At 54.2% G+C, this 24898-nt stretch overlaps 1 protein-coding gene across 3 annotated transcripts; it reads right to left on the bottom strand.

Moving 5' to 3' along the window:
- Positions 1–1751: 1751 nt before the first annotated feature.
- L3MBTL1 (L3MBTL histone methyl-lysine binding protein 1) lies at positions 1752–24830 on the bottom strand. Of its 3 annotated transcripts, XM_068987124.1 has the most exons (20): positions 24695–24830; positions 24296–24522; positions 23820–23961; positions 23374–23524; positions 23065–23197; positions 22415–22499; positions 18039–18127; positions 17446–17550; positions 16470–16605; positions 16039–16130; positions 14456–14607; positions 13766–13842; positions 12838–12923; positions 12539–12649; positions 11702–11816; positions 10823–10922; positions 10452–10649; positions 10312–10361; positions 6517–6674; positions 1752–1886 (listed from the first exon to the last, which is right to left on the bottom strand). In XM_068987124.1, exons 1-20 carry the CDS (start codon positions 24828–24830, stop codon positions 1752–1754), a joined length of 2478 nt encoding a protein of 825 aa, XP_068843225.1. The 3 variants fall into 3 exon arrangements, with proteins under 3 accessions (XP_068843225.1, XP_068843227.1, XP_068843226.1); XM_068987126.1 differs by lacking the exons at positions 24296–24522; positions 24695–24830 and adding an exon at positions 6035–6097 and having other exon boundaries at positions 10452–10664; positions 23820–23946; XM_068987125.1 differs by lacking the exons at positions 24296–24522; positions 24695–24830 and adding an exon at positions 6035–6097 and having other exon boundaries at positions 23820–23946.
- Between the last annotated feature and the right edge of the window lie 68 nt (positions 24831–24898).

Raw genomic sequence — 24898 nt, 5'->3', positions numbered from 1 at the left:
GCCACCCAAGCAACTGGGACAGACAGGCTCAGACGGGCTCCTCCTTACTCCTGGGCAAGGGGACGCCCATGCAACCTTGGTAAACCCAGCCCCCTGCCCAGGGCAGGGCCAGGCCAAGCCTTCCCGGGAAGGTGGTTTCTCTGAGGTCCGTCCGCACCCCTGCGGCAGTGCAGCAGGGGGCTGAACGGCTGCCCTGGTCCAGCTACCCAGGCTTCCGTGAGAGAGGGTCCTCTCTTGGACCGGGGCAGGAAATCAACAGAGCTTTGGGTTTTCCAAAGATAAAGCTTCATATTTTCACAATAATAGCCCTTGACATTTTCCCACACCAAGCCTCACGTCTGCACCCTGACAAGCACATCTGAGAGTGCCCGACACACACCTGCACATGTGCATCACGTGGCAGAGATGAGGGGTCCAGGGGAGGCCCCTGGCTCCACAAGAGCCTGGCAGTGGCACCTCATCTCCATGAGTGTGGCCGGGTCCTCCAGGGCCTTTGCCCCCTGCCCCTGTAGGCTGGGAGGCAGGTTTGGCAGGGACTCAGTGGAGGCCACACTTGGACAGAAAGGTCAAAATCCCAGAGCCATGGCAGGTACCTGGCTGGCAATGCAAGATGGAGGGTGGTAAGAGAAGCTTAAGGGACATGGAGAATTCAAAGCTAGAGGAATTCACCTTCTTCCCAACTCCCATCTTTTATGAGACTTTGTAAGACTTCCCAAAACCAAGACATCTAAGAGACAGGTTGAATGTGACACCATGGGGGGGAGGTGCATGCCAGGCAGAGTACCTACCAGGCAGGCATTCCCACAGCAAAAGGCCTGGCAGGCATGGGGCCCTTACCTCCTGGGCAATACACTGGCTGAGGCCCACGGCGGCAGGGAAGGATGCTCTGCTCTGCTTTGAGAGCTTCCATGTCTGCTGACCACTCTGCAGGCCCATGGCCCAGGATTATCTGATGTACCCAAGGGGTTGGCCTCGGCTACCTAGCCGGCCAGCCTGCTTCCTCTCCACAGTTGACACAGCGGGTGTGTGGGAACATCTGGGGAACCTCAGCCTCTGCTGCAGAAGCCAAACAGGTTCTAACCACCGACTCTGCTGGAAACCAGACAGGGCATGGGGGACACTCAAATACCGAGTGGTCCAGAACTGGGCACGCCGAAGAAGGTATCCTGGCTCAGAATCCCCACTGCTGGGCAAGAGACAGAAAGGCACCCACAGCCCTCAGTGATGCTATGAAGACACACCTCTGGGAATGTCTGGGAAAACCAGACAGCAGTATGAGGGCAACAAAACCAGCAGACAGAAACAAAGGTGCTGCTTTGAATCAATGTGTTTGCGGCAGGGTGGCTTCCTGGAGGGAGGAAAGGAGACGGCGGGGTGGGGAGGGTCAGGCTGAAGGACTCCCGTTCTACCAGACTCTTTTTTCACTGCTGAGAGAAAGACCCTTCGGTGATGAAACAGGTCACTGGAGAGGTGGGGCCGTCACGGGTGGGGCACCTTCAACTTTCGCCACCAGTGACGCTCCAGCGGCCGGCTCACACCCTCACTGGTGTGCCTGGTGGTGGATGAGCTCCAGGACTCCATCCTCCCCAGGGCTCTTCTGCTCCCCTGTACCTTGCAGGAAGTGGCCCCAGAGAGAAGGACCACCTCGGTTAAGGGCCAGAGGGTGGGTAGGGGGGGCCACAGGTGGGATGGTAGGAACTCAAGTTGGGAAGGAAGCATCAGCTGCAGGGGGAGGCCCAGCCCTGCGCCAGTCACTTTAAGGTGTCGTCAGCGGTTTTGAACATGAGAATGGCATTGTAGATCTTCAAGGCTGGGCCCAGCTTGACGCTCATGATCTTCACAATGTCCGCCTGTGTCAGCAAAAGGAAGGCCTCGCCGTCAATCATCTGAGGGGTCGCGGGAGGGAGGTGGAAAGCGGAGAGGGGAAGGAGGAGGGAGGGGGGTATGCGTGGGGGGTGGGAGGGAGAAAGAAGATGGGCGTGAAGGACAGGCGTGGGGAGGGGCGGCGGAAGGCGGGAGAGGAAGGAAAAAGGAGAAAGGACAAGGAAGGGAGGGAGGAAAAAAGGAAGACAGCGATGGGGACAGAGAAGGAAAGAAAGACATCCACTGGCCTCCCCGTGTCCACACACACACAGTCTCTCTCTCTCTTCCGGCTGGCTGGTCTGGATTTCAGAGTGTATTTGGAAAACACTCTGTGTCCTCACTGACAGGGGCTTCTAAGAACCCGTTGTTGCTGTCTTCATATAAACCCACAAGTCTATTTCAGTGCTGTGAATAGTAAACCAGCAGACACGGCTGGCAATCCCATGTGATGTGGGCTAAGCTCTACCTTGTTACCTGTGAGCTCTTTTTGAGAAGGAAGGGCAGGGTGGGGAAGGAAGAGAGGAAAAGAGAGAGAGATTTAACTTGAACCTAACCAAGCCTCTGCACCCGATGTCCAGTTTATAATAAACACAGGGGAGAGTGGAATTAGTTAAATGACACCTCGAGGAAGCAATGAGACAAGCCTAGAAGTTCACATTCACCAAGACTGTTTACAGGGTGGTGAAAAAAGAAACAAACAGAGGGCAACTACTCTAGAACAGAAGATACTTAAGAGACGTGATGATCCAGATCAGCTGTGTGACCCTTGCTTGGGTCCTGGCTCAAAAACACCAACTGCAAAAGATATTCCAGTCACGAGCAGGGAAATCTGAATTCAGCAGAATACAAGTGATATAAAGCAGCTATTGCACATTCGTTCAGTGGGATGACAAGGTGGCGGTTATGCAGAGAAAGACTTTAGTTTTTAAGAGATGCGTGCTGAAGGGCTCAGGGCTGAAAGGTCATGATGTCCACTATTTACTTAAACTACTTCACCTAAAAACAGGCAAAGCAAATACGAAAGTGGTTGGTAATTGTTAATTCTCCAGGATGGGGTTACAGGTAGAGACAGGGAAGGGAGAAGTCTGTTAAGGAGGAGGGGAGGACTTGAAGAGAGCCAGAGCGGGAGGGAGGGAGGTGGGGCAAGAAGTGGGGATGGTGAGCACAAGGGCTTTGCCTCTTGGCAGGTGGGCTGGGCTGGGCTGGGCAGCCTCTGGGCAGGAGGGCCACAGGGCTCCTGGTCCCACCACTGGCTTGAAGAACTCCCTCCTCTGAGGCTAGGACCCCTCTATCGAAGAGGCACCATCCCTCCTATGGTTCCTCCCTAAGCATCACGGCAAATACAACATGACTATGGTGTTCCTTATGAGCCCAGCACTCTTCTTAAACACTTCTGGTGCATTAACTGATTCAATAATCCTCACAACACTTCTCGGAAGCAGTACCAGTATTACCCCCTTATTACCCCCTAAGAAGAGGAAACTAAGGCAGAAAGACTAAGGAATCAGCCCTCAATCATTTTATGCCGGGCCAGGCACATAACAGATATCAGTAATTATTTGGTGAACAAATATGCAATAGCTACCATGAAGGGGACAAAGAGAGGACTGGGCAGACTTTCCCTAGGACCACTGGTGCTGATCACCAGACTGGACAGGCAACCCATCAGACCACTGATCCGAAATTGGAGCAGATCCAATTTCTCACTCATGAAGCATTCCTCTAATGACTGGTCTGTCCCGACTGGAATGAATCCTCCCTCATGTCCCACAAAGCATCAGTTCAGCCAGAGAAAGCCTTGGAGCAGCGTCCTCCTTGGGGATGACAGATCATGTAGACCAGACCTGGGGAAGGCAGCCCTCAGACTTTGCAGAGGTCCCCGTCTACCCTGAGTGGACTCTCCTGGATGCCGGTGGGCTACCAGCACACTGTCCCCCTTTGGCATTGCTTTTTTGCATCACAGATCATGCTGAACTGAAATACCCAGCAGATGCTCAAGGGAGAGACCACTCCTCCTAAAAAGGGGAGAAAGCCCAAGGCCCGGGGTGATTCTGTGCCTGGCTAAGCCCCTGAACTCAAAGAGCATTGATTTACAACCTGTCGTCACCCAAAGGAAGACCTCTAGTGGGTGCCACATCTTCCGCTCTGCCTCATTAAGCACGTGCACAGAAGACTTGGGGGAAGACAGAAGGCTTAGCACAGGCTGTGCAAGGACAGGAAGCCTTGTTAATATTAGACATGACAGAATAATGAGACTATGAAACCAGTAAGAGATCATTTAACAGGGATACATGTAAAGTTTTACATTAAGGCTAATACAAAAAAGAAAACCCTCCAGCAGTACAAGTAACACACTGGAAGATTTGGTTAGGCTATAGCAGACAACTGACAGAAGGGGAAACTTGGGGACTTTCATGAACTCCAAGCTGGTATGACGCGGCTATAATAAAGCTCGCGCGAACTTTCGCCAACAAAAATATAGGGTTCAAATCTGGAGAAGAAGAAAACTACCCAAATGCCCACTAACAGGAGAACTGTGGGATGTTCATAAAACAGAGCACTGCTCAGGATAAAAAGGAGCTGACTACTAGCAACACACAGTGCAGATGAACCTCCAAAGCATTACGCTGGAAAGAGACAAACGCAGAAGAGTATGTGCTGCATGACTCCATTAACATGAAGTTCAAGAACAGATAAGACTCATCTGTGGAGCTAGAAATCAGAACAGCGGTTGTCTATGAGAGCTGACAACAGGGGTCAAGAAAGAACTTTCTGGTATGATGGATGTTTCACATCTTGACTGACATATTGGGTTCAGGGTATATACATTTCACAAAACCTGTAGAATTATACTTTTGAGAAGCATAATTAAATATGTGTGCGTACATCTCACTCCACGCATATTTTGCCTCCATTAAAAAAACCGAGGTGCCGGCTCATCAGGTGTAACCACTCTCTTGGGGACCACTCTCATGGGGAATGCTGATAATGGGGCAGGGGGTACATGGGAACTCTCTGCACCTTCCTCTCAATTTTGCTGTGAACCTAAAGCTGCTCTAAAAACATACAGTCTTTTTAAAAACAAAAGGAATGAACACCCAGAGGATCAGTAGCCCAGTGTGTTCTGTGTTGATCAGAGGGCAGCTAAAACATGGGGCACAGCTCGGAACACACACAGTCCAATAAGAAGATCATGAACCAAGAAGGCGAGCACCCAGATGGAGAGGCACTTGGGAGGGCCACTGTCCAAGGGTCGATGAAGAAACTGGCCGTGCTGGGCCTGGATAAAGAGATGCTTCCTGGGAAAGAGGAGACTTCTTTCTCTCGGGCACCTCACCTGGAGGTGGCATCTTTGGGGAGCTGAGACTACACTCTCTTAGGTGAAGGGGGTACGTGTAGTCTTTGGAAGGAATTCCTAAATAAACTCAAAAGGTCTCTTCCGATTTCAAACTCTACAAATTAGGAGTCATGATAAAGCTCTTTATTGAAGGACAACTACACAGTGAAAGCCACAACCACCACTGACTGAGCCCTTCCTATATCGGGCCTGTGGCTATAGAGACACTAGCGACATAGTCACACTAGACATTCTGGTACCAGGACCCACTCATCAATTCCAGTGCTCACATGGCCCTGCAAGGTAATCACACCCATTTTCTCTCTAGTTTACAGATGAGGAGATGCAGACTCAAAAGACCTCTAACCTGCAGAACCAGGATTCACACCCACCTGCCCACGAAGCTAGTGGCCTTTCGCCTACAACTCACCGCTTCTCATCTTTGGTGAGCTTTTGGGTCTTAATTTTAAGTGTGTGTTAGCATCCTTGCAGTAAATAGCTATAGTCATGTCAGTCAAAATACATTTTAATAGGCTGCCACTAGGGAAGCTAAGTTTGGACAGAGAGCAAAGGAGTGAATGGAATCGTGTTTCCGGGATGGTTTCCCTTCCTGCTGACAGTCTGAACACAGAGGGCTGGGTTCCCAAGCCAGGCCGTGGTCATCCGTAGCAGATTTTCCCCAAAGACGTGGGTCACTGTGACTGGTCCCCTCTGACCTCAGGTGGGACAAGAGAGGCCCTCCCCAGCTGGGGGCAGTGCTGGGGAGAGTGCCCACGCCCTGCCATCTCAAGGACAATGACGCTGCTTGGTCCCCACCCTGCACCGAGCACCCACCTCATCCTTGAAGAGCCGCGCTTGGTCCTCACAACCTGTCAGGGTCTGAACGAAGCCGAAGACCTTGGAAACCAAAGGAGACGTGTTGCCAAGGGCACAGGGCTCAGGAGAGGAGGTGGCCCTGCCTGGCGTTGGTGCCTCCTGGGCTCTGACATGTAATTTTTCTTAGCAGCCCCAGAGGATCCTGACTCTCTGTGCCGCTGGGGGTCCAAGGTGAGGCCCCTTGCTCCCAAGGCCCTGGGCTGAGCCGGTTTCTCCTGCTGGATTAGAGGCACGCCCCCCCTCTCCAACCCGCAGGACGGGCCTATCACATGGTGCTCAGGCAGCCCCAGTGGGCAGCTGGGAGAGGCTGTAGATGGAGGGATGATGAGTCAGGAGTGGTATGGGGCTCCACCTGATGGGGCCCTTTCCTGATCCCTCCCGCCAGGGAGTGGTGAGGGCAAAGGAGGGGCAGAGGAAGGGGACAGGTCCCTGCCCCTCACCTCATCGATGGTCCACTTGGCGACTGTTGAGGCCGAGATGCCTGCCACGCCGGGCAGGAGCTTGCAGTGCTGCTCCCAGCACACGGACAGCGACCGGTCGGGGTGGGCTGACAGGGCTGACATGAAGAGGGACTGGTGCGTGACGTCGGCGGTCAGCGCTGCAAGGCAGAGGCGGAGGCTGGCGGCCAGGGCCGAGGACGAACCTGTCCTCCTCCAAAGCCCGCTCGTCCCCAGGCCACATGGGAGACTGGCTGACAGGGGGTGCCAGACCGTGACCCCTCTCAGACAGCCCTGCAGAGCCCAGGGGGTGAGCCAGACCCCCAACTCCTCACCCAGAGCTTGTCCCTCATGTTACAGACCGTGTAGGGAGATCCCCCCTCCCCCGAGGCCGTAGCACCTGGGCCCTGCACGGACGCTCTTTTCTCCTGGAGCTGCAGCAGCATCCTAGAAACAGCGCTCTCTGGAGACTCTGCATCCACACAGCCCCTGATAGCCAAGCCATCTCAGCATGCTGTGTGCCCAGTCGCTTCAGTCGTGTCCGACTCTTTGTGACCCTATGGCCTGGAGCCCGCCAGGCTCCTCTGTCCATGGGATTCTCTGGGGGAGTATCCTGGGGTGGGTTGCTATACCCTCAGCCTGGACATCAAATGCCCATCCTGTTTGCCCTCCGTTTGCGAAGTCCTCCTGGGCCCTGACTGTCACAGCCTCAGGGATTCTGTTTGAGAAGCAGAGTCAGCCTTCCCAGGGGACTTCCCTGGCTGTCCAGTGGCTAAGACGCCACACTTCCACAAGAGGAGGCATAGGGTGGACCCCTGGTCAGGGCACTAAGTTCCCCACACGCCGTGGCAGGGTGGTGGTGGTGGGGGGGAGAACCAGCCTACGCTGTCTGAAGCGAACCCCCCAGCCGAGGCCACTGCCTTCAGTTCCTCTCCTCCCACCACGTCCCCAGCTGGGTCTGGTTCATTCTCTACATTCCAGCCCCCCGCCTACTCTGGCACCTCCAGGGTGATCCCTGATCCATTCGCCCACCCACACTGCCTGTCCCTCTGCTTCGTCTGCTCCTGGAACCCCTGGCTCCCAACCTCCAGCCTCCAAGTGGCTCTACCTTTTGGTGAGCGACCCTTCTCTACCTGGCTTCCTCCTTGGCTGGGCTTGGCAGCTGTGTACTTCATCTACTTCTGGGGACTCTGGCAAACCTGCCTTCTGCCTACCTAATCTGCCTTGGCTGGCTTTGGGCCATGCGGCCACTGTCCCAAGGGGCTTGCCCTGCCTCTGCCCAGAATCCAAGATAGCCGGCTCTATCCTATTCACTTGGTGCTAATTCCAGACTCTCAAGCATGTGGCCCCCCCGCTGCCCTCTTCTCCAAGGCTCACCTGGCTCATCACTGTCTCCTTCCATCCCTCCCCTTCACTTCAGTCTTTTGCCCTGACTCCTTGGACCTCAAAGTCATCCTCAGAGCCTCTGGGATCCTGGTTCCAGCCTCACTGATTGTTCTCTAACTGCCCACCTGCTGTCTCTCTGTTCACTGGCCCAAACCCAGGCTCCCATCCACACTCTGAAGAGCCCCAGCCTTCAGGACAACCCCAGAGCTTGCAACCGCTGCACAGCCCAATCAGCCCCTGCAGAGGACCCATTTAGGGTACAGCCTGGATCTCCCATGACAGCTGCTGCCATCAGCACTTGGCCTCCTGTCCCCACAGTGTCCCTCTTCGAAGTCCGCTATCTGGTGCTCCATGCATCCTGGCGAGGAGTCTGGGGGCTGAGCTCCTTATCTTTCTTCCCCAGACCACAGGACAGAAGCATTTGTAGGCAGCCCATAGTATCTTATCTAACTGCAAAACAGTGTGTGTGTGTGTGTGTGTGTTAGTTGCTCAGTCTTATCTGACTTTCTGAGACCTTATGGACTATAGCCCGCCAGACCTCTAGTCCATGGGATTTTCCAGGCAAGAATACTGGAGTGGGTTGCCATTCCTTTTTCCAGGAATTGAACCTGGGTCTCCAGGTTTTGGGGGTTACAAACATTGCAGGCATATTCTTCACCATTTGAGCCACCAGGGTGGTATCTTATCTAACTGCTAAACATCTATTATAGCTCCTCTTTTTTTTTTTTCTTTTGCTTAAAAACAACAGAAATGTGTTTCTCATAGTTCTAGAAGCTGAAAGTCTCAGATCAAGGCACCAGCAGACTGGGTATGTAGTGAAGGCCCACCTCCTGACCCCCCGGCTGCCATCTCCTCACTGCATCCTCCCATGGCAGAAGGGGTAAGGGGTCTCTTAGGAGGGCACTAATCCCATTCATGAGGGGTCCATCCTCATGACCTAATCACCTCCCAAAGGCCCCACTCCAAACATCCTGACATTGAGGATTAAGTGTCAACATACGCGTTTTGGGGGTTACAAACATTCAGTCCAGAGCATTACTATTAGAAGTTAGCAACTATGTGCTGAATAGGCACCATGGGAAGGTGAGGGCAGGGAAGAGGGGGGATGCAGTATAATAGAAACCACAAATTGGACTTGGAATCAGTTCCTTACTGCTTGTGGTTTTAATGCTGGGCACCTCACTTAACATGGGCCTCAGTTTCCCAACTTGAAAACGAACCGGTTGAGGGGACTTCTCTGGTGGTCCAGGGGTTAAGACTCTGAGCTCTCAGTGCAGGAGGCCTGAGTTCGATTCCTGCTCAGGGAACTAGATCCCACAGGCCACAGCTGAGAGTTCACATGCTGCCACTAAGACCCGGTCCAGCCAAATAAATTTTAAAAAGAAATAAAAAGGAGATGAAGCGGTTGTGTAAGGAAATCATGGTGGTTTCCTCGTTCTTTCCAAGAGCTGACACTCACGGGTCCTGGAGGGCCCCATGAGCACCGTGAGCACAGCCAAGTCCTGAGCTCTCCAGGCAGGCAGCTTTCCCTAGGGAGCTGTTTTCCAGCAGACCCACACTGAGGAGGCCTACCCATGGACGCATGAGAAGTCTCCGGAACAAAATCCAGAGGGACCAGTGTCCCCTCTGTGAGAGCCAGCCAGCTGATGGAACAGGGGAGCCCTGCCCAGAGGTCAAAGGCCTGGGCGCTGTCCCCCGCCCTGTCCCTGAAGTGTCTCAGGACTCAGGTGAGTCCTTCCCAGTCTAATCCGGAACACAGCCTTGTCCATGGAAAGACTTCCCAAGTTCTCAGGATAATTCTGGAATGAACACAGCAGGCCACCCTCTGGCAGTCAGAACACGGCCTTACAATGGAAGCTGACCAGGTGTACGACATCTATGTTGCAGACCACTTGTGAGCGTCAGTAAGATGGTAAAGATAAACCACCTGAAACGGTGCTTGGCCTACAGCAGGTGCTTGATAGTGTAGTAGGCACTATTATTTCAGGTAACTGACACCTGAAAGGTAGGTATTATTCATGTTTTCAAATGAGAAAACTGAAGCTCAGAGCTGTGACTTGCTCAAGGTCACATAGCTAGAAAGTAATGGCCATGACTTCCCTCCCGGGAAGCCAAGACTGAGAAAAGCAGAGCTGGGGGCATCATCCCGCCTCACGGGGTGACCAGGAGCCCAGAGAGGCTCTGCATCTTGCTGGCAGACTCACAGCAAGGCCTGAGGTAGAAAGGGGCTAGCATATAGGCCGTTCAAGGCCCCATGCTGTGTCTTGGCACTGCTCTCTATCTCCAAGTATCGCAACACCTGCCTCCCAGCCTCTCCCACTCTGTGCACCCCAGGTGACTCCTCCCACCAATAGCTAAGCTGCCACGGTGAACACGGTGGAGGACACAGGGAACAAATAAACCAGGACTCACTCGGAAAATCTTCCTGTGGGATCTTCCGGTACTTTGGAGGGCGCCCGATCCTGGAGAGAGAGGAGCCGGGCCCATGGCAGGGACTCAGCGCCTGGTCTGGCCTCGGAGGACTTGAGGCCCCGCACCCTTGCCCTCCGCACCGGCCGTGATGGCGAGGCTTCTTCCTTAGGGAGAAGCCCGAGAGGTTCCTCTTACGGGCCGAGGCCTCCGTGTCCGACAGCTCTGCCTTCAGCCGGCTCTGGTTCCTCTCGGCCAGGGGGCAACCCGAGAGGCAGTGGTGAGCTGTGAACTTGCCGGTGACGTGGCCAGAGCCATCACAACCAGGAGTGGGGCACTTCCTGGAGAAGAAGAAGGTTTGAGATGGAGCTGCTTGGTCCCACTTGGCTCTTCCCAAGCCTGGCCCCACTGGGAGAGCAGACAGGTGGACCCCAGTTGGCCACCCATGGTGGATACAAGACAGACCCCCTCTGAACAGTGCCTGAGGGTCCCTGAGCAGGAGGCCTTCACTTACCGGTGGTGAAAGCTGTACTTGGAGGTCCTGGTGTGTGGCAGGCTCCGATAGCTGAGAGGGGGGCAGCCCGTGGGGGAGGCAGCACTGGGCTCTCTGGGTTCTGGAGGGGAGAAAAGCGTCAGCATGGGGTCTGGGGGGTGGAGGTGGGCCTGGGGGAAGGGACATGGAAGGTAGGGAAGGTCAGCAGTAGAAACCAGTTCCCAGGTACAGGGGCCCTGAGCCTGGCTGGGATGCCACTTCCTGCTAACAGACATCAGTCCCTGGGAATGGAGGCTTGGCTCTCATATACACTGTGGAAACCTGCAGGCCATACTCTCTGTCTCTGGAAAGAGGAGCATCCTCGATCAGCTCGGGGCTGGTGTGGACACAGCTGCACCCAGAAGCTACATCAGGCAGATTCATGTTATTCTTGTTTCTCAGTTTCAACCCCAAGACTTTGGCAACTATTTTTTTAGTCTCTGACTATGCTTGGAGAACAGCTGACAAGGATCCATGCCCAGTATGAAACAGATGCAGGCGACCTCCAAGCCCTGCCGGCAGTGGGGAGCAGGATCTGATGCAGGGAGCCGTGGTGCCTTAGCAAGCACCATGCATGCTCTACGTGGCTCTGCTGGACCCTGAGAGGACTTCTTAGGGCACAACTACCTCTGAAGCATCTGCTCCCAAGTGAGCTTCGCCCTTCACACCTCCAGGTCCCTCACCCAGCAAATGGGGAGGCCAGAAGCACTGCTCAGTGTGGCAGAGACCCTCCCCAGGGTGGGGAGGATGAGGGACCCCAGAGTTTACTGTGGGCATACTATAGAAGCGGGGTGGTACCAGAGCTCGGGGGCAGGGTCAGACATCAGGAGGAAAGGGTCAGAGTGCCCCAGGGGTACACACGGAGAGGAGGCTGCAGGGGATGTCCCGTCTTGGAGCACCAGCCCGCTGGGTGGATGTCAGGGTGGTCAGCATCAATCCAGAAGTCATAGGCGTGACTCCAGCCATCAAAGTGGAGCTGGGGAGGAAAGAAAGGCCCGGGAGGTCAGGTGTTCCTCGTGGAGCCCAGCTCGGCTGAGAGGTCCTCCAGGCTCCAGGAGGCTCTCCCCATCCCTGGGGCCTGTCAGAAGCAAGATCCTGAATTGGAAGGACAAAGGGTCCAACCTCACAATAATCCATCTCGACCACCACACTTCCCAAAGGTTCCACCTATGAAGTTACTGGCATGCATGCATGCCAAGTTGATTCAGTCATGTCCAACTCTTTGGGACTCCATGAACTGCAGCCTACCAATCAGGCTTCTCCGTCTATGGGGATTCTTCAGGCAAGAATACTGGAGTGGGTTGCTGTGCCCTCCTCCAGGGGATCTTCCCGACCCAGGAATCGAACCCGTGTCTCCTGTGGCTCCTGCACTGCAAGTGAATTCTTTATTGCTGAGCCACCAGGGAAGCCCCGAAGTTACTGGCATCTCCCATCAGTCCTTGGGTAGGACAAGGATTCGTGGGCCCATCTGATAGGCTCAGAGAAGGGATGGGAGTTGTCCTGACTCACAAAGGTTAAGTCGCAGATGAGACCTGACTGAGACCCAAGATCTTCGGCCTCAAGTTTGGAGCTCCCTTCCCTGCAACATGCAGCTTCCCTGCAGTCTGGCTCATGCCATGCCCTTGACCTCAGCCCCGTCTACGGAAGTCCTGCCCCATCGGCCTGTCCACTCCCCCAGCCCAAGGGGCCCAGAGCCACCTTTATCCGATGATCCTCCACATCCTCCACGCTGGCCACACGAATTAGGGCTGGGTTCCTGCGGTCCACGGCCTCCAGCTTCATGTTGACCAGGAAGCTGTGTGGGGGTCGCTAAAGGGGGAGAGTGGTCTTCAGGCCAAGGCCCTGCTCAGCAGAACTGAGGCCCCAAGAGGGATGCCCAGGTGCTGTGCTTGGGGAAACCGTGGCCAAAGTGGGAGGCCGGGGCCCTGTCCTGCCTGACCGAGGGCTCTGTACTTTCCTGAACTCAGCTCTGGGGGCAGCAGAGAAAGCCAACTCACCACCTTGAAGGCCCAGGCAGGCACAGCGGAGGCCCTGGTTTCTTCCAGATATTTCTCCCAACAGAAGCTGTCAGGGTCTGGGTAGTCTGGAGGAGAGGATGAGGGCAATGTCTAGGCAGGTGTAGCGAGAACCTCCTCCCCTCCAAGCAGGGCCAGGGGCGTGGAAAGGACAGAAGCCCGTGGACAGAAATCCCCGTGTCACAGCCTGCTCCTTGCAGGGGGCTCCTGAAGGGGAGGCGTGCCGGGCAGAAGCAAGCCATTTAGTTGGTTATCTGGGAACCCTGGTTCCCAGTCCTCTCCTTGGCTCTGTTGCCTCGCTCCAGCCCCAGTCCCATCTGAACCCCTAATGTATGTTCTGAGTGCTAAGTCGCTTCAGTCGTGTCCAGCTCTTTGCATACTATGGACCGAAGCCCATCAGGCTTCTCTGCCCATGGAATTCTCCAGGCAAGAATACCAGAGTGGGTTGCTATGCCTTCCTCCAGATTTTCCTGACTCAGGGATCAAACTTGCGTCTCTGACGTCTCCTGCACTGGCAGGGGGGCTCCTTACCACTAGTGCCAGTATAATACCCTGACAGGGAAGGATACGCTTTCCTCACTCTAGGTTCCTGTTCCCTTACTGAGAGGGCTCATCTAACTTTCGTTTTGGTTTTTTTTTTTGGTTGTGAGATCTTAGTTCCCTGGCCAGGGATTGAACCCATGTCCTTGGCAGTGAAAGGGCAGAGTCCTAATCCCTGGACCAGGAATTTCCCTTCAGCCTCAACTGAGTCAGGGTTTAACAGGACTCTCCTAAGATCAAAGACAGCTCTCAGGCAAAGAAGCTAAGGCTCCAGGCTATGCGTGTGCCCTTGGCCTGCCCTTAGAGACCCAGCTAATGAGGTACTGGTAAGGGACCGGGGAGAGAGGGGTGGCTCAGGTTGCAGGGTCACCTTGTGGAGGGGTGAGGGGCTTTCCTTGCTTCTGGCACCAGCCCACCGGGTGGATGTAGGGACTGCTGGAATCACACCTGAAACCCAAGAATTCTTCACTGTCTCAGGTGAGACTTCAAGGCCCAGAGCCCGCTGTCCTGTGACATCACGGCGACAGGGCCCACCCTCACGTTACTTCTGAGGGAGAGTCAGACTGGTGACTGGTGAGGGAGTCAGAAAATTCCAACAGTAACTAAAAACTCTAATACCACCTTACTATCTCAGAGAAAGTCATGGGTCACAGGGGTCTGCTTGTTTTAACCTTGGTACTTTTAGATGAAACATTTAATTGGCATCATAATTACTAAATGATGCAGATCAGGGGTCCCCAACCTCCGGGATCTAGCGCCTAGTGATCTGAGGTGGGGCTGCTGTAATAATAACAGAAATAAAGTGCACAATAAACGTAATGTGCTTGAATCATCCCCAAACCACCCCCACCCCCGGTCCTTGAAAATATTGTTTTCCACGAAACTGGTCCCTGGTGCCAAAAAGGCTGGGCCCCTGTAGCTGAGATCCACAGGGCAGTCAACTGTCCCCTGAGCAATGTGAATACCAGGGCTGAGCCGGGCTGCCTGGCACACCCCACGCCCGTGTCCCTCGCCCGCCCCTTTCCCCCGCCCCTGGGCCCGGTCTGGGCCCTCCCACTACCAGTAGTCGTAAGTGTCATCCCAGGCGTCAAAGTGCACCAGGAAGCGGCCGTCCACCACGTCGGTCACACTGGCCACGCAGACGAGGGACGGGTTCATGCGGTCCACAGCCTCCAGCTTCATGCCCACCTGGAAGCCCAGGGCTGGGGGACTCTGGGGGCAAGAAGAGGGGCTGCCACGGCCAGGCCCAGGCTGGCTTGTGCTGGCCCAGGACCCACTGGCTAAGGAAGAGGAACAGGTTCCCTGGGGGCTGTGTTTCTGCTGGGTGGGCACGGGCGGGGAGGGTGGGAGAAAGAGGCTGAGGAAGAGGGTCTCTCCAAGGCAGAATCATACCCCCCAGCCCTGAGCCCTCAGGCACTTCTGGCCTCCGAGGAATGCTCAGAGGAAGCCTCACTGACAGGAGGCCACTCACTCACCCAAAGAGCCTGCCAGGCTGAGCACAAGCCTCCCCTCCCCAGACAAGCCTGGCTCAGCTTGAGCTGAGGGAACTGGGTGCACCACAGGGTGGCGGGGAAAGATGAGCTGACACGTGAGGCAGGAGGTGGGGAGAGGGGGCAGGGAGGCACCTGCCATGTGTCAGACATAAACTCCAAAAGCCATCACCTCCCTCAGTCTTTACAACAACCCTAGGGAGATGGGTATCACTGTCTCCATTTGTATAAGTTAAGTGACTTGCCCAGGACCACAAAGCTAGTCAATGGTGGAGCTGGGACTTGAACAGTTTGACTTAAAATCTGCATCCCCTGTCACACAGAGCTGGTAGAAGCCCACCAGTCACCTGTAAGTATGGTGTCTGGGGCAGGACTGGGGTGGGTGGTACTGTCCATGCCAGAACAATATGGGGCAGTCCCTGGCCCACGGGGACCCAGGACTTTCCAGATGGTAACATGTTTACCGGGCTTCCCCGGTGGCTCAGTGGTAAAAGAATCCACCTGCCAGTGCAGGAGACACAGAAGACCTGGGCTCGATCTCTGGGTCAGGATGGTCCTCTGGAGAAAGAAATGGCAACCCACCCCAGTGTTCTTGCCTGGGAAATCCCATGGACATAGAAGCCTGGTGGGCTACAGTCTATGCAGTAGCAAAGAGTCAGACATGACTTAGTGACAACAATAACATGCTTATTGTGAGTTCCCTAGATCCCTCAGGCCTCTGGTTTGGGATTAGGAGACACTTTAACTGTAGGATAAAGTTGCCAGTTGCCTCAAACAGAGAGAAGGACAAGAGGTAAGCGTTGGGACCACGTGGGAGAGCCTCAATGTTGGTCAAAAGGATGCAAAAAGCCGCTCCCAGAATAAAGGTTTGGACCTGACAACAAGAATTGCAGGGAAACCCAAGCAAGAAAGAAGGACACCTCAGTGCCCAGGCTCAGAGGGGATGTGTGGAGGAGAGGATTTCAGCAGTAGGGAGGAGGGGGGGAAACTGGAGGAAACCCAAAACTGCTTTCCTCTCTGGCCCTGGAGCTACTCAGGGAGGCCCTCCCGTTCAGTGAGGACCAGAACTGAGCTGAGAGCACCCATAAGTGAACTCTTGTCTGCTGACTCAGATACCCTGGCCGGCTGCAGTGACTGTCCTGGGGGCACTCACGTGGCTCTGGCTCACAAACAGGTGCTTGGGGGCAGCCTGGGCTCTTGTGCTGCGCAGGTACTGGCTCCAGCTGAACTCCTCCTCCTTGTAACCTAGGCCCCTCGGGGGGGACGAACAGAGCGCCGTGCAGACAGAGGCTGGGCTGTGGCGAGGGCACCCCACACGGAAGCAGCAGAATCAGGCAGGCCTGAGGACCCCACAACCCTCAGGAACCTGCCCAGGGACCCCCCTGCCAAAGCAGGACGCAGCCTGGGTGGACTTCTCTCAAAGGGCAAGGGCAGAGCAGAAGCTCTGAGGCCGAGCCATAGCAGGATGGGACGCAGAAAGGCTGGTTGTACGACGGGAACAGGGAAGGGGGAAACCACAGGGAAGGGGATAGGGAGGGTCTGGGGGCTCACTGCCTCACTGGGACCAACCCAGCCAGGCCTTACCTTTGGGGGGCTGCAGCTTGTGCCCCGTCTTCTCGAACCAGCCAGCTGGATGAATGTCAGGGGAATTGGCATTGATCCAAAAGTCATGGCACTCAGAATACCCATCAAAGTGCAGACGTAGGCGGTAGCCACACACCTGACCCCGTAAGGGGGAAGCACAGGGACTCAATGCCAGCAGACACCATTTCCCTTCCCTCACTGCTCCTCGTCCAGCCTGGGAGTCTCAGGGGTCTGTTGCTGGAAGGTTACCCCCTTCACCCCTCCTGACTCCCAGATTTCCCTGCATCCTGAACTCTGCCATACACCCTCCCATCCTACCAGGAACACAGCTCATGTGCTAATGAGCCCTGAGCTCTGGGCACAAGACAGGAGATTCTAAGACAACCTCTGGCCACTTTGAGCCCTGGACAGATCCCAAAGGCACTGACCAAAGCTCAGGGCCCTCAAGGACCCTTCCTTCAGCTTCCCTCTCTCACTGCTCAGACCTCAGGCTGCTAATGGCAGTTCCTTGAACATGGAGCCCTTGAACGTGTTGTTCCATGGCCCAGTGCCTTTTTCTCACTTTGCCTCTTGTGCCTGGGACATCGTACTCACCTCTCGAGACTCAGCAATGGAGGGTCTTCCCCTCTGAAGCCATTCCTGCCCCTTCGGTGCCCCCTTGCATACAACTGTCATCACCCCTGAGGGGTATCACTGTTTATCTGGCTGATGCCCACACAACTGTGAGCTCCTAAGAGGATAAGGGCCTTGTTGGACTCATGCCACCATCCCTGCCCTTGGGAGTGCTGCTCCTCAGTAACCTCACCATCTCAACCCTTCTCCTGCTTTTCGTCTACATTTTAGTTTTCTGCATATTCTGCCTCAACCCTCTATTAGGTTGGGTGCTGTCTGAATCCAGGCCCTCCGTGCCCTTGGCTGACTCCTTCAGTCCATCCCGAGGGGAGTCATCAGAATGGGGGTGCCAGCCTCAGCTCACCTCGGTCACAGTGAGGATGAAGTACATGCTCGGGTGCTGAGGGTCGATGCCTTCCAACTTCATGCCCGGTCTGAAGCCATTCTTGTTATGAGTGACTGTCTGGTACTGTTAACGCACAGATGGGAGAGGATCCAGCTCCCCTCTGGCATTATCCTAGCCTAGTGGGCTGGGGGTGAAGAAACTACCATAGGGGCCCACCCTGCTTAGCACTACCAAAGAGGTAACTTATTTGGGGAACTTTAGTGCAGGGATCCAAAGCAGGATAGACTAGCTTCCAGGTCCCTTGAAAAATGGACTTCAGGGCTCCGTCTTACCCAAGTCAGTGTGTAGAATTAAGTAAAAGGCAACAGAATTCAAAAGTCTGCAGGCCCAGTGATGGGTAAGCCTGGGTCCCACCTCCTATTTCTTCCCACCCAGGAAGTCCCTTATAGTGACCCCTTTTCTACTCTAGGTCCCTAATCAGTCTGTCCCCCTCCCATCCTGCCAGCCCTTTGAGGAATGTCAGACACAGAAAGCAGCAGAAGGCCTGAGTTTGGAGGTGAGTCCCTGGACTGGGAGACAAGCTCTTTCTAACACAGAAGTATCCAACTCACGTCCTGGAAGAGGCTGATGGGGGCAGCGATGGCCTTCTGCTCCTCAAGGTAGGATTCCCACGACCAGCCTGGTTTCTTCTCCTCTGAGGCTGTGGGGAGGAGACAGACAGGCTGACCCTTCAGGTGGTGGTTGGCTAAGTCCTATCCTGACTGTTGCAACCTCATGGACTGCAGCCCACCAGGCTCCTCTGTCCCTGGAATTCTCCAGGCAAGAATACTGGAGTGGGTTGCCATTTCCTCTTCCAGGGGATCTTCCTGACCCAGGGATCGAACCCACGTCCCCGCATTGCAGGCAGATTCTTTACCAATAGAGTCACCAGGAAAGTCCTAGGCTGCTTCTTAAATAAAACCTTCCTCAGTTCCCCCAACCCAACTCTACCTTAACCTCCAAAACAAACTTCTGTCTGTGATCACGTGCTGCCCTCTGATTCCACTCAGCCATGGGGTGCCAGGCACACAGGGCCCAGGCGAGACTCAGCCATGAGGGTGCCAGACACACAGGGCCCAGGCGAGACTCAGCCTCAGGTGAGGCTGCACCAAACTCTGCCTGCGCTGCCCGGCCCCCACCCCTAGGTTATTGTCAGCAAAGGCACTCTGGATTATGGGCCCACTAACAGAGGTTAGTTATGACCAACCTAGATAGCATATTGAAAAGCAGAGACATTACTTTCCCAACAAAGGTCCGTCTAGTCAAGGCTATGGTTTTTCCAGTGGTCATGTATGGATGTGAGACTTGGACTGTGAAGAAGGCTGAGCTCCGAAGAATTGATGCTTTCGAACTGTGGTGTTGGAGAAGACTCTTGAGAGTCCCTTGGACTGCAAGGCGATCCAACCAGTCCATTCTGAAGGAGATTAGCCCTGAGATTTCTTTGGAAGGGATGATGCTAAAGCTGAAACTCCAGTACTTTGGCCACCTCACTGGAAAAGACTCTGATCCTGGGTGGGATTGGGGGCAGGAGGAAAAGGGGACAACAGAGGATGAGATGGCTGGATGGCATCACTGACTCGATGGACGTGAGTCTGAGTGAACTCTGGGAGTTGGTGATGGACAGGGAGGCCTGGCGTCCTGCGATTCATGGGGTCGCAAAGAGTCGGACACGACTGAGCGACTGAACTGAACAGAGGTTACAAAGTCTCAACCAGAGGGCCACAGCTGTGTGCCAAGTCCTGAGCCAGAGGACCGAATCACAGCGCCACCTAAGCTCACTGGGAAAGAAGAGGAAAAAGAGAACAAAAAGAGAGGAAAACATGCGAGGAGGAAGAACAGAAGAGACCACACAGAGGGTTTCCCTGGTGGCGTAGTGGTTAAGAATCCACCTGCCAATGCAGGGGACACAGGTTAGATTCCTGATCTGGGGAGATTCCACACATCCTAGAGCAACTAAGCGCGTGGGCCACAACTACTGAAGCCTATACTCTCTAGAGCTAGAAAGCTGCAATTACTGAAGTCTTAGTGCCCACAGCCTGTGCTCTGAAACAAGAAACCACTGCAATGACAAGCGGAGGCAGTGCAAAGAAGAGTAGCCCCTGCTCGCAGCAACCAAAGAAAGCCAACAGACCCAGCACAGCCAAAAAACCACCTCAATGAGCTATAACTTCATACCCACTGCTGCTGCTGCTAAGTCACTTCAGTCGTGTCCGACTCTGTGCGACCCCACAGACGGCAGCCCACCAGGCTCCCCCGTCCCTGGGATTCTCCAGACAAGAATACTGGAGTGGGTTGCCATTTCCTTCTCCAATGCATGAAAGTGAAAAGTCAAAGTGAAGTTGCTCAGTTGTGTCCGACTCTTAGAGACCTCGTGGACTGCAGCCTACCAGGCTCCTCCGTCCATGTCCATGGGATTTTCTAGGCAAGAGTACTGGAGTGGGGTGCCACTGCCTTCTCCTCATACCCACTAGGATGGTTATAATAAAAAAGACAGAGGGACTGCTCTGGTGGTCCAGTGGCTAAGACTCTGTGCTCCCAATGCAGGGTACCTGGGTTCGATCCCTGGACAGGGAATTAGATCCCATATGCTGCAATTAAAAGTCAGGACAACTAAATAAATCCTTTTTAAAAATAAAAAGACAAATTATAACAAGTCTTGGTGAGAATGTGGATAAACTGGAACTTTCATACGCTACTGGTGGGAATATATGGTGGTTTGGCCACTTTGGAAAACATAGCAGTTCCTTAAGAGGCTAAACATATGGTTACCATAGCACCCAGCAATTCCACTGCTATGTATATACCCAAGAGAAATGAACACTTATGGCCGGACAAAATTTGTGCACCAATGCTCATATCAGCATTGTTCATAACAGCCCCAAAGTGGAAAAGAACACACATACCCATCAGGTGATAAAGTGTGATATTTCCTACACTGGAATATTATTCAGCAATAAAAATGGATGAAATACTGATACATGGTACAAGATGCGTAAACTATGAAAACACTGTGCTAAGTGCAAGAAGCCAGTCACAAAGGACCACATGCTATATGATCTCATTTATATGAAATGTCTAAAACAGGCAAATCCATGTATACAGAAAGTAGACTGGTGGTTGACTAAGGCTGGAGGGGAATTCGTGGTTTGGGCGGAATGTCAGTTAATAGGTATAGGGTTTCTTTTTGGAGTGATGAAAATGTTCTAAAATTGATTGTGGTTATGTTTATACAATTCCATGAATAGACCAAAACCCACTGAATTGTATACCTCAAATGAGTAGCTTGCATGTTTTGTGAATTGTAACTCAGTAAAGCTATTAGAAAGCTATTTCTTACAAAAACATGTATAGAGCATTAACTGTAGAAAAAAATGGATACGTTAGACACAGATTCTCTGCACACATAGGACACACGAGCAGCCCTGCCGTGCCCACTCCTACTCCCAGATTCTTCTGCTAAAAGATCCCCAAAATGAGTGGAAAAAGATTTTAGCCATAAGAGCAAACTTCTGTCTACTGACAAGGTTTCTTCCCTTGAAAAAAGGCAGAATGGAGAAAATATCCAGAAACTAATGCCACACATTAATATTCACAGTTGAGATGGTAAAATGTACAAATCAAAAGATAACTTCAACCTGGTCAACAGGACCCAGGAGAAAAAAATGCTAGTTTAAGAATGTACTTTCTTAAGAAAGACAGAATAGTGGAGCCAATATATCTATATATCTATAGTTAGATATATATAATATAGTTAGATATATTAACTCCTGCCTCTATTTAAGACTTAAGAGGACATAAACCAGAACTTTCCTGTTGGTCCAGTGGCTAAGACTCCATGCTCCCAAAGCAGGGGGCCCAGGTTTGATCCCTGAGGAGGGAACTAGATCCCACATGCCTTAACTAAGAATTCGCATGCCTCAACTAAAGAGCCCACATGCCACAATGAAGATCAAAGATCTTTCGTGCCACAACGAAGACCTGGTACAGCCAATTAATTAATTAAAAGAGGACAAAAACTAATGAGAGCTAAGACTTTAGCTTCTGATGTGACAGCTTGTGTGAGAGAGAGAGCCATGAAAACATGGTTTGGCTAAGATAGGCAGAATATAGAATACTATGGAGTTTGAAGCCCTGGACACAGATCGGGCTCCTCTGACTGGCAATGGGTTCATCAAGGGAGAAAGATGTCCTAAAACTGACCTCACTCTCTGGCTCTCTAAGGAACAGGAAAGACAGTGACTCATGCAACTAAGCCATGGTCCAAGAGGAAACACCAACATACAACTCATTTATTCATCCACTGAACAAACATTTATTGAAAGTATACTCCACACCAGCCTCTGGGCTAAGGACCAGGGATATAATGACTAGTAGAAGAGATTCAGTTTTGAGGAAGGCAGACAGACATTGCTACACAGTTTCTGGGTGATTGTGTGATAAACTCTACTTGGCTCCAATTGGCTGCTGTCATGGAAAGTGGAGATGGTAACGCAGAAGGTCTGAGGGCCACAGCTGGCTATTAATGATCTTTGTTCCATTTTTCTTAGAACCAAAGGATTAGAATGGAGGCCCAAACAGCAAGGTCAGACCAGTGACCAGTACGGACTTGCCCACACCACCACAGGGAAGCAATACCATGTGGTGCCATTAACATCTGCTCAAGTCTTTGGATATTATGAGGCCTACTCATACCTGGCTGCTAAGTTGCTGCTAAGTCGCTAGATAACAGAGGATAAACAAACACATGATATTAGCCTCAAGAAGATACATATACCATGGCACAAACCAAAAACACACTCTCTCTGTCACACATGCACACATACATGCTAACTTATGGGCATCTATATATGTACAATACACCATCACAATGGTAACCTGCACTCCCAGCCTCACACCTCCAAAGGCGTATACACATGGCTCATGAATATATATACACAGGCCATCATACCAGGCTGGCTGCTGTTCCATTCCTCACTTTCTGGGGTGTTAGTGGTAGGTTGTCCCTCTGGATCCTTTCCTTCTTCTTGCTTCTCCTGGAGAGGGCAACAGATCCCAGCTTCCTGTCTTTGTGAGTCGGCCTGAAGCCCCTATCTCTATTCCTGGCCCAGGCCTGGCTCTCTGGTCACAGGGTGTTCCGCTCCCAATGGGTGAATATCCTTCTAGGCTACCAGCAGGGACCCTTTACCACATGGGCACAGTCTCATACCCCCTGGTTTACACAGCCTGATTACAGTTCTCATTCCCAGGTGGGGAAACTGAGGACACGAATACCTGCCCTGTGCTCCATGGCCTCTAGCCCAGAGATGGGGCCCCAGTGAGGAATCCTTCCATCTGCCTGCACACCTACTTTGGTGCTGGTTCATGTCAAGGTGACAGCCCTGCCATTAGACTGAGGTGGGGGCTCTAGAAAAACAGGAAAGTGGTTTATTTATTTCCCTGCAACCAAGTACAGGATCTGACTCCAGACAGGATCCCAAAATATGATGAGTGAGTTATTATGTGTCTTCTGTGGCCCAGCCCCACCATCTGGATTAATGGGGGGGCTGGTGAGAATTGAGGTACAGCCTCCCCCTGCCCTCCCAGCTGTCCGCGTCCTACCATGGCCTCTGGCTCAGATTCCTCCTCGGATGGGCTCTGATATTCCCTGTGCTTCCTCTTCTTCACGGGTTTGAGGAGCTCAGAAGCGCTGGTGCAGTTGTTCTGGCCTGAGGAGTTCTCCACTATGACTGACCTGAGGGACGGGGAGCCTGAGGGACGGGGAGCCTGAGGGAAGGACCCACCCACCCTGCACCATCCACCTACCCTCAAAGATCGGAACAGGAGAGGGGCCTTGGGGCCGCAGAAGCCCCAAAGGGGCTTCGGGACCGGAGAAGGCAGAGAAGTGGGGCTTAATTCCCTCCGGCTTACCGCTCCTGGAAGCGCTGAGGGCAGCCATCATTGGAGGAACTAGGATCTGGACCAGCGCCTTGCTGAGGCCCACAAGCCTGGCACGGGCAGGTGCCATCATCCTCTGGTGGGTCTTGAGGCGGACCTTCCGGAGGGTCCTGGGAGAGGTCCGCTGGGGGAGATCAAAGGGACCTCAGGCCGCCCACCCAACAGGTCCACACTCAGGCTCCGCCCACCTCGGAGCCCACACTGGGCCTCCATCTCGGTCCCATTCCCTACTTCCCCCACTGGACAGCCCTGTCTTCCTCGCCAGAGCCTTCTCCGCCCCAAGACCAACCCGCCGGTGGGGGCACACCCGCCGGGACCCGGGCCACGCCCCCTCGGGCCACGCCTCTGGCTTCGGCTCTCCTGCGAGTTCGGCTCTCCCAGCCTCCGCAGGGGCCCAGCTCCGGGCCTAGGGCTCCTACCTGGCTGTTGGGGGTCCGCGCCGCCACCCCCCGCCGGGGCCTCGCCATCTTCGTACTCGGCCACGCCTTCTCGCCGCAGCTCTGGGCTTGGGGGTTGCTCTGCTCCCACCATGTTCGGCGGCGCGTACTCGCTTATCCGGAACTGTAGCGCGGAAGGGTCAGAGGGGCACGACTCCTGGACTGGCCCTTGAGCCACCCCCAGTCAGCATGGTCCCCCCTCCCGCCGCCTCACTGCAAGCCACGCCTCCAAGGCTCATTCACCGTAAGACAGGCCCTAGAAACCCCCGGAGAGGTCTCCTCTTGGGAGCGCAGCACTTCAAGCCCCGCCCCCAGAGTCCCTCACCTCAAGCCCCGCCCCCAGAACCCTCCCTCTCGGCCAGCTTCCCCACCTTCCGCCTCTGGCCCCGCCTCCGGGCCCGCAGGCCCCGCCCACAGCGGCGGCTCGCTGGACCCCGCCAATCCCCACAGCTACTGACCCGCAGGCCACTCCCCGAAGGCGGGGCCGCGGCCTCGGTCCACTCCAGGAGCCGCACTGTACCGGCGCTGGCGCTGGCCGCCGGCCCCGTGCTCAACTGCGGCAGAACCGTGGCTGTGACAGGTACGCTGCCGGCCGGTCGCTCCGGGGTGCCCACGTGGATCGGCTCCCGCGGAAAGCAGGACACATCCAGGGCACTGCTGGGCAGACCCAGGGCGGCCGAGCTGGCTGCGAACAGATACATGGACAGACACAACACAGGCGAGCCTGACGACCCTGCCCCAACCCTGCCATGCAAGTGCGGAGGCAGGTGAAAAGTATCGTCTCCTCCCCAGGACCCACATCTGCCTGGGCATGGATGCGGATTCTCCTGTTCCCCCAGACCCCTGGCTTGGCCCACCTGGAATGATAAAGGCAGCAGTGGGCAGGTGAGAGCCAGAGCCCGGGCTATCTCCGGCCACCAGGTGCACGCTGACCTCCCCTGTGGAGGGTCCCTTCAGTGTCCTCAGCATCTCCATTTCAGCATGCCCCTCCATCCTGGTAGGCCTACAAATGGAACACAGCCCCCAAGGGGATCAGGCAGGTAGGGGGCCTCCATGAGGAG

Source organism: Capricornis sumatraensis, chromosome 15 (assembly GCF_032405125.1).
Source record: "Capricornis sumatraensis isolate serow.1 chromosome 15, serow.2, whole genome shotgun sequence".
Lineage (NCBI taxonomy): Eukaryota > Metazoa > Chordata > Mammalia > Artiodactyla > Bovidae > Capricornis > Capricornis sumatraensis.
This window is presented reverse-complemented; position numbering and strand designations above follow the sequence as displayed.

Coding starts and splice junctions, on each gene's coding strand:
- L3MBTL1 (XM_068987124.1), bottom strand. CDS start 24,830: ATGGAGGGGCATGCTGAAATGGAGATGCTGAGGACACTGAAGGGACCC. Junction 12,650..12,837: donor CTGCCTGGGCCTTCAAGGTG/GTGAGTTGGCTT, acceptor CTCCCCCTTTAG/CGACCCCCACACAGCTTCCT. Junction 10,923..11,701: donor TCCCCTGCAGCCTCCTCTCC/GTGTGTACCCCT, acceptor TCTCCCCTCCAG/AACCCAGAGAGCCCAGTGCT.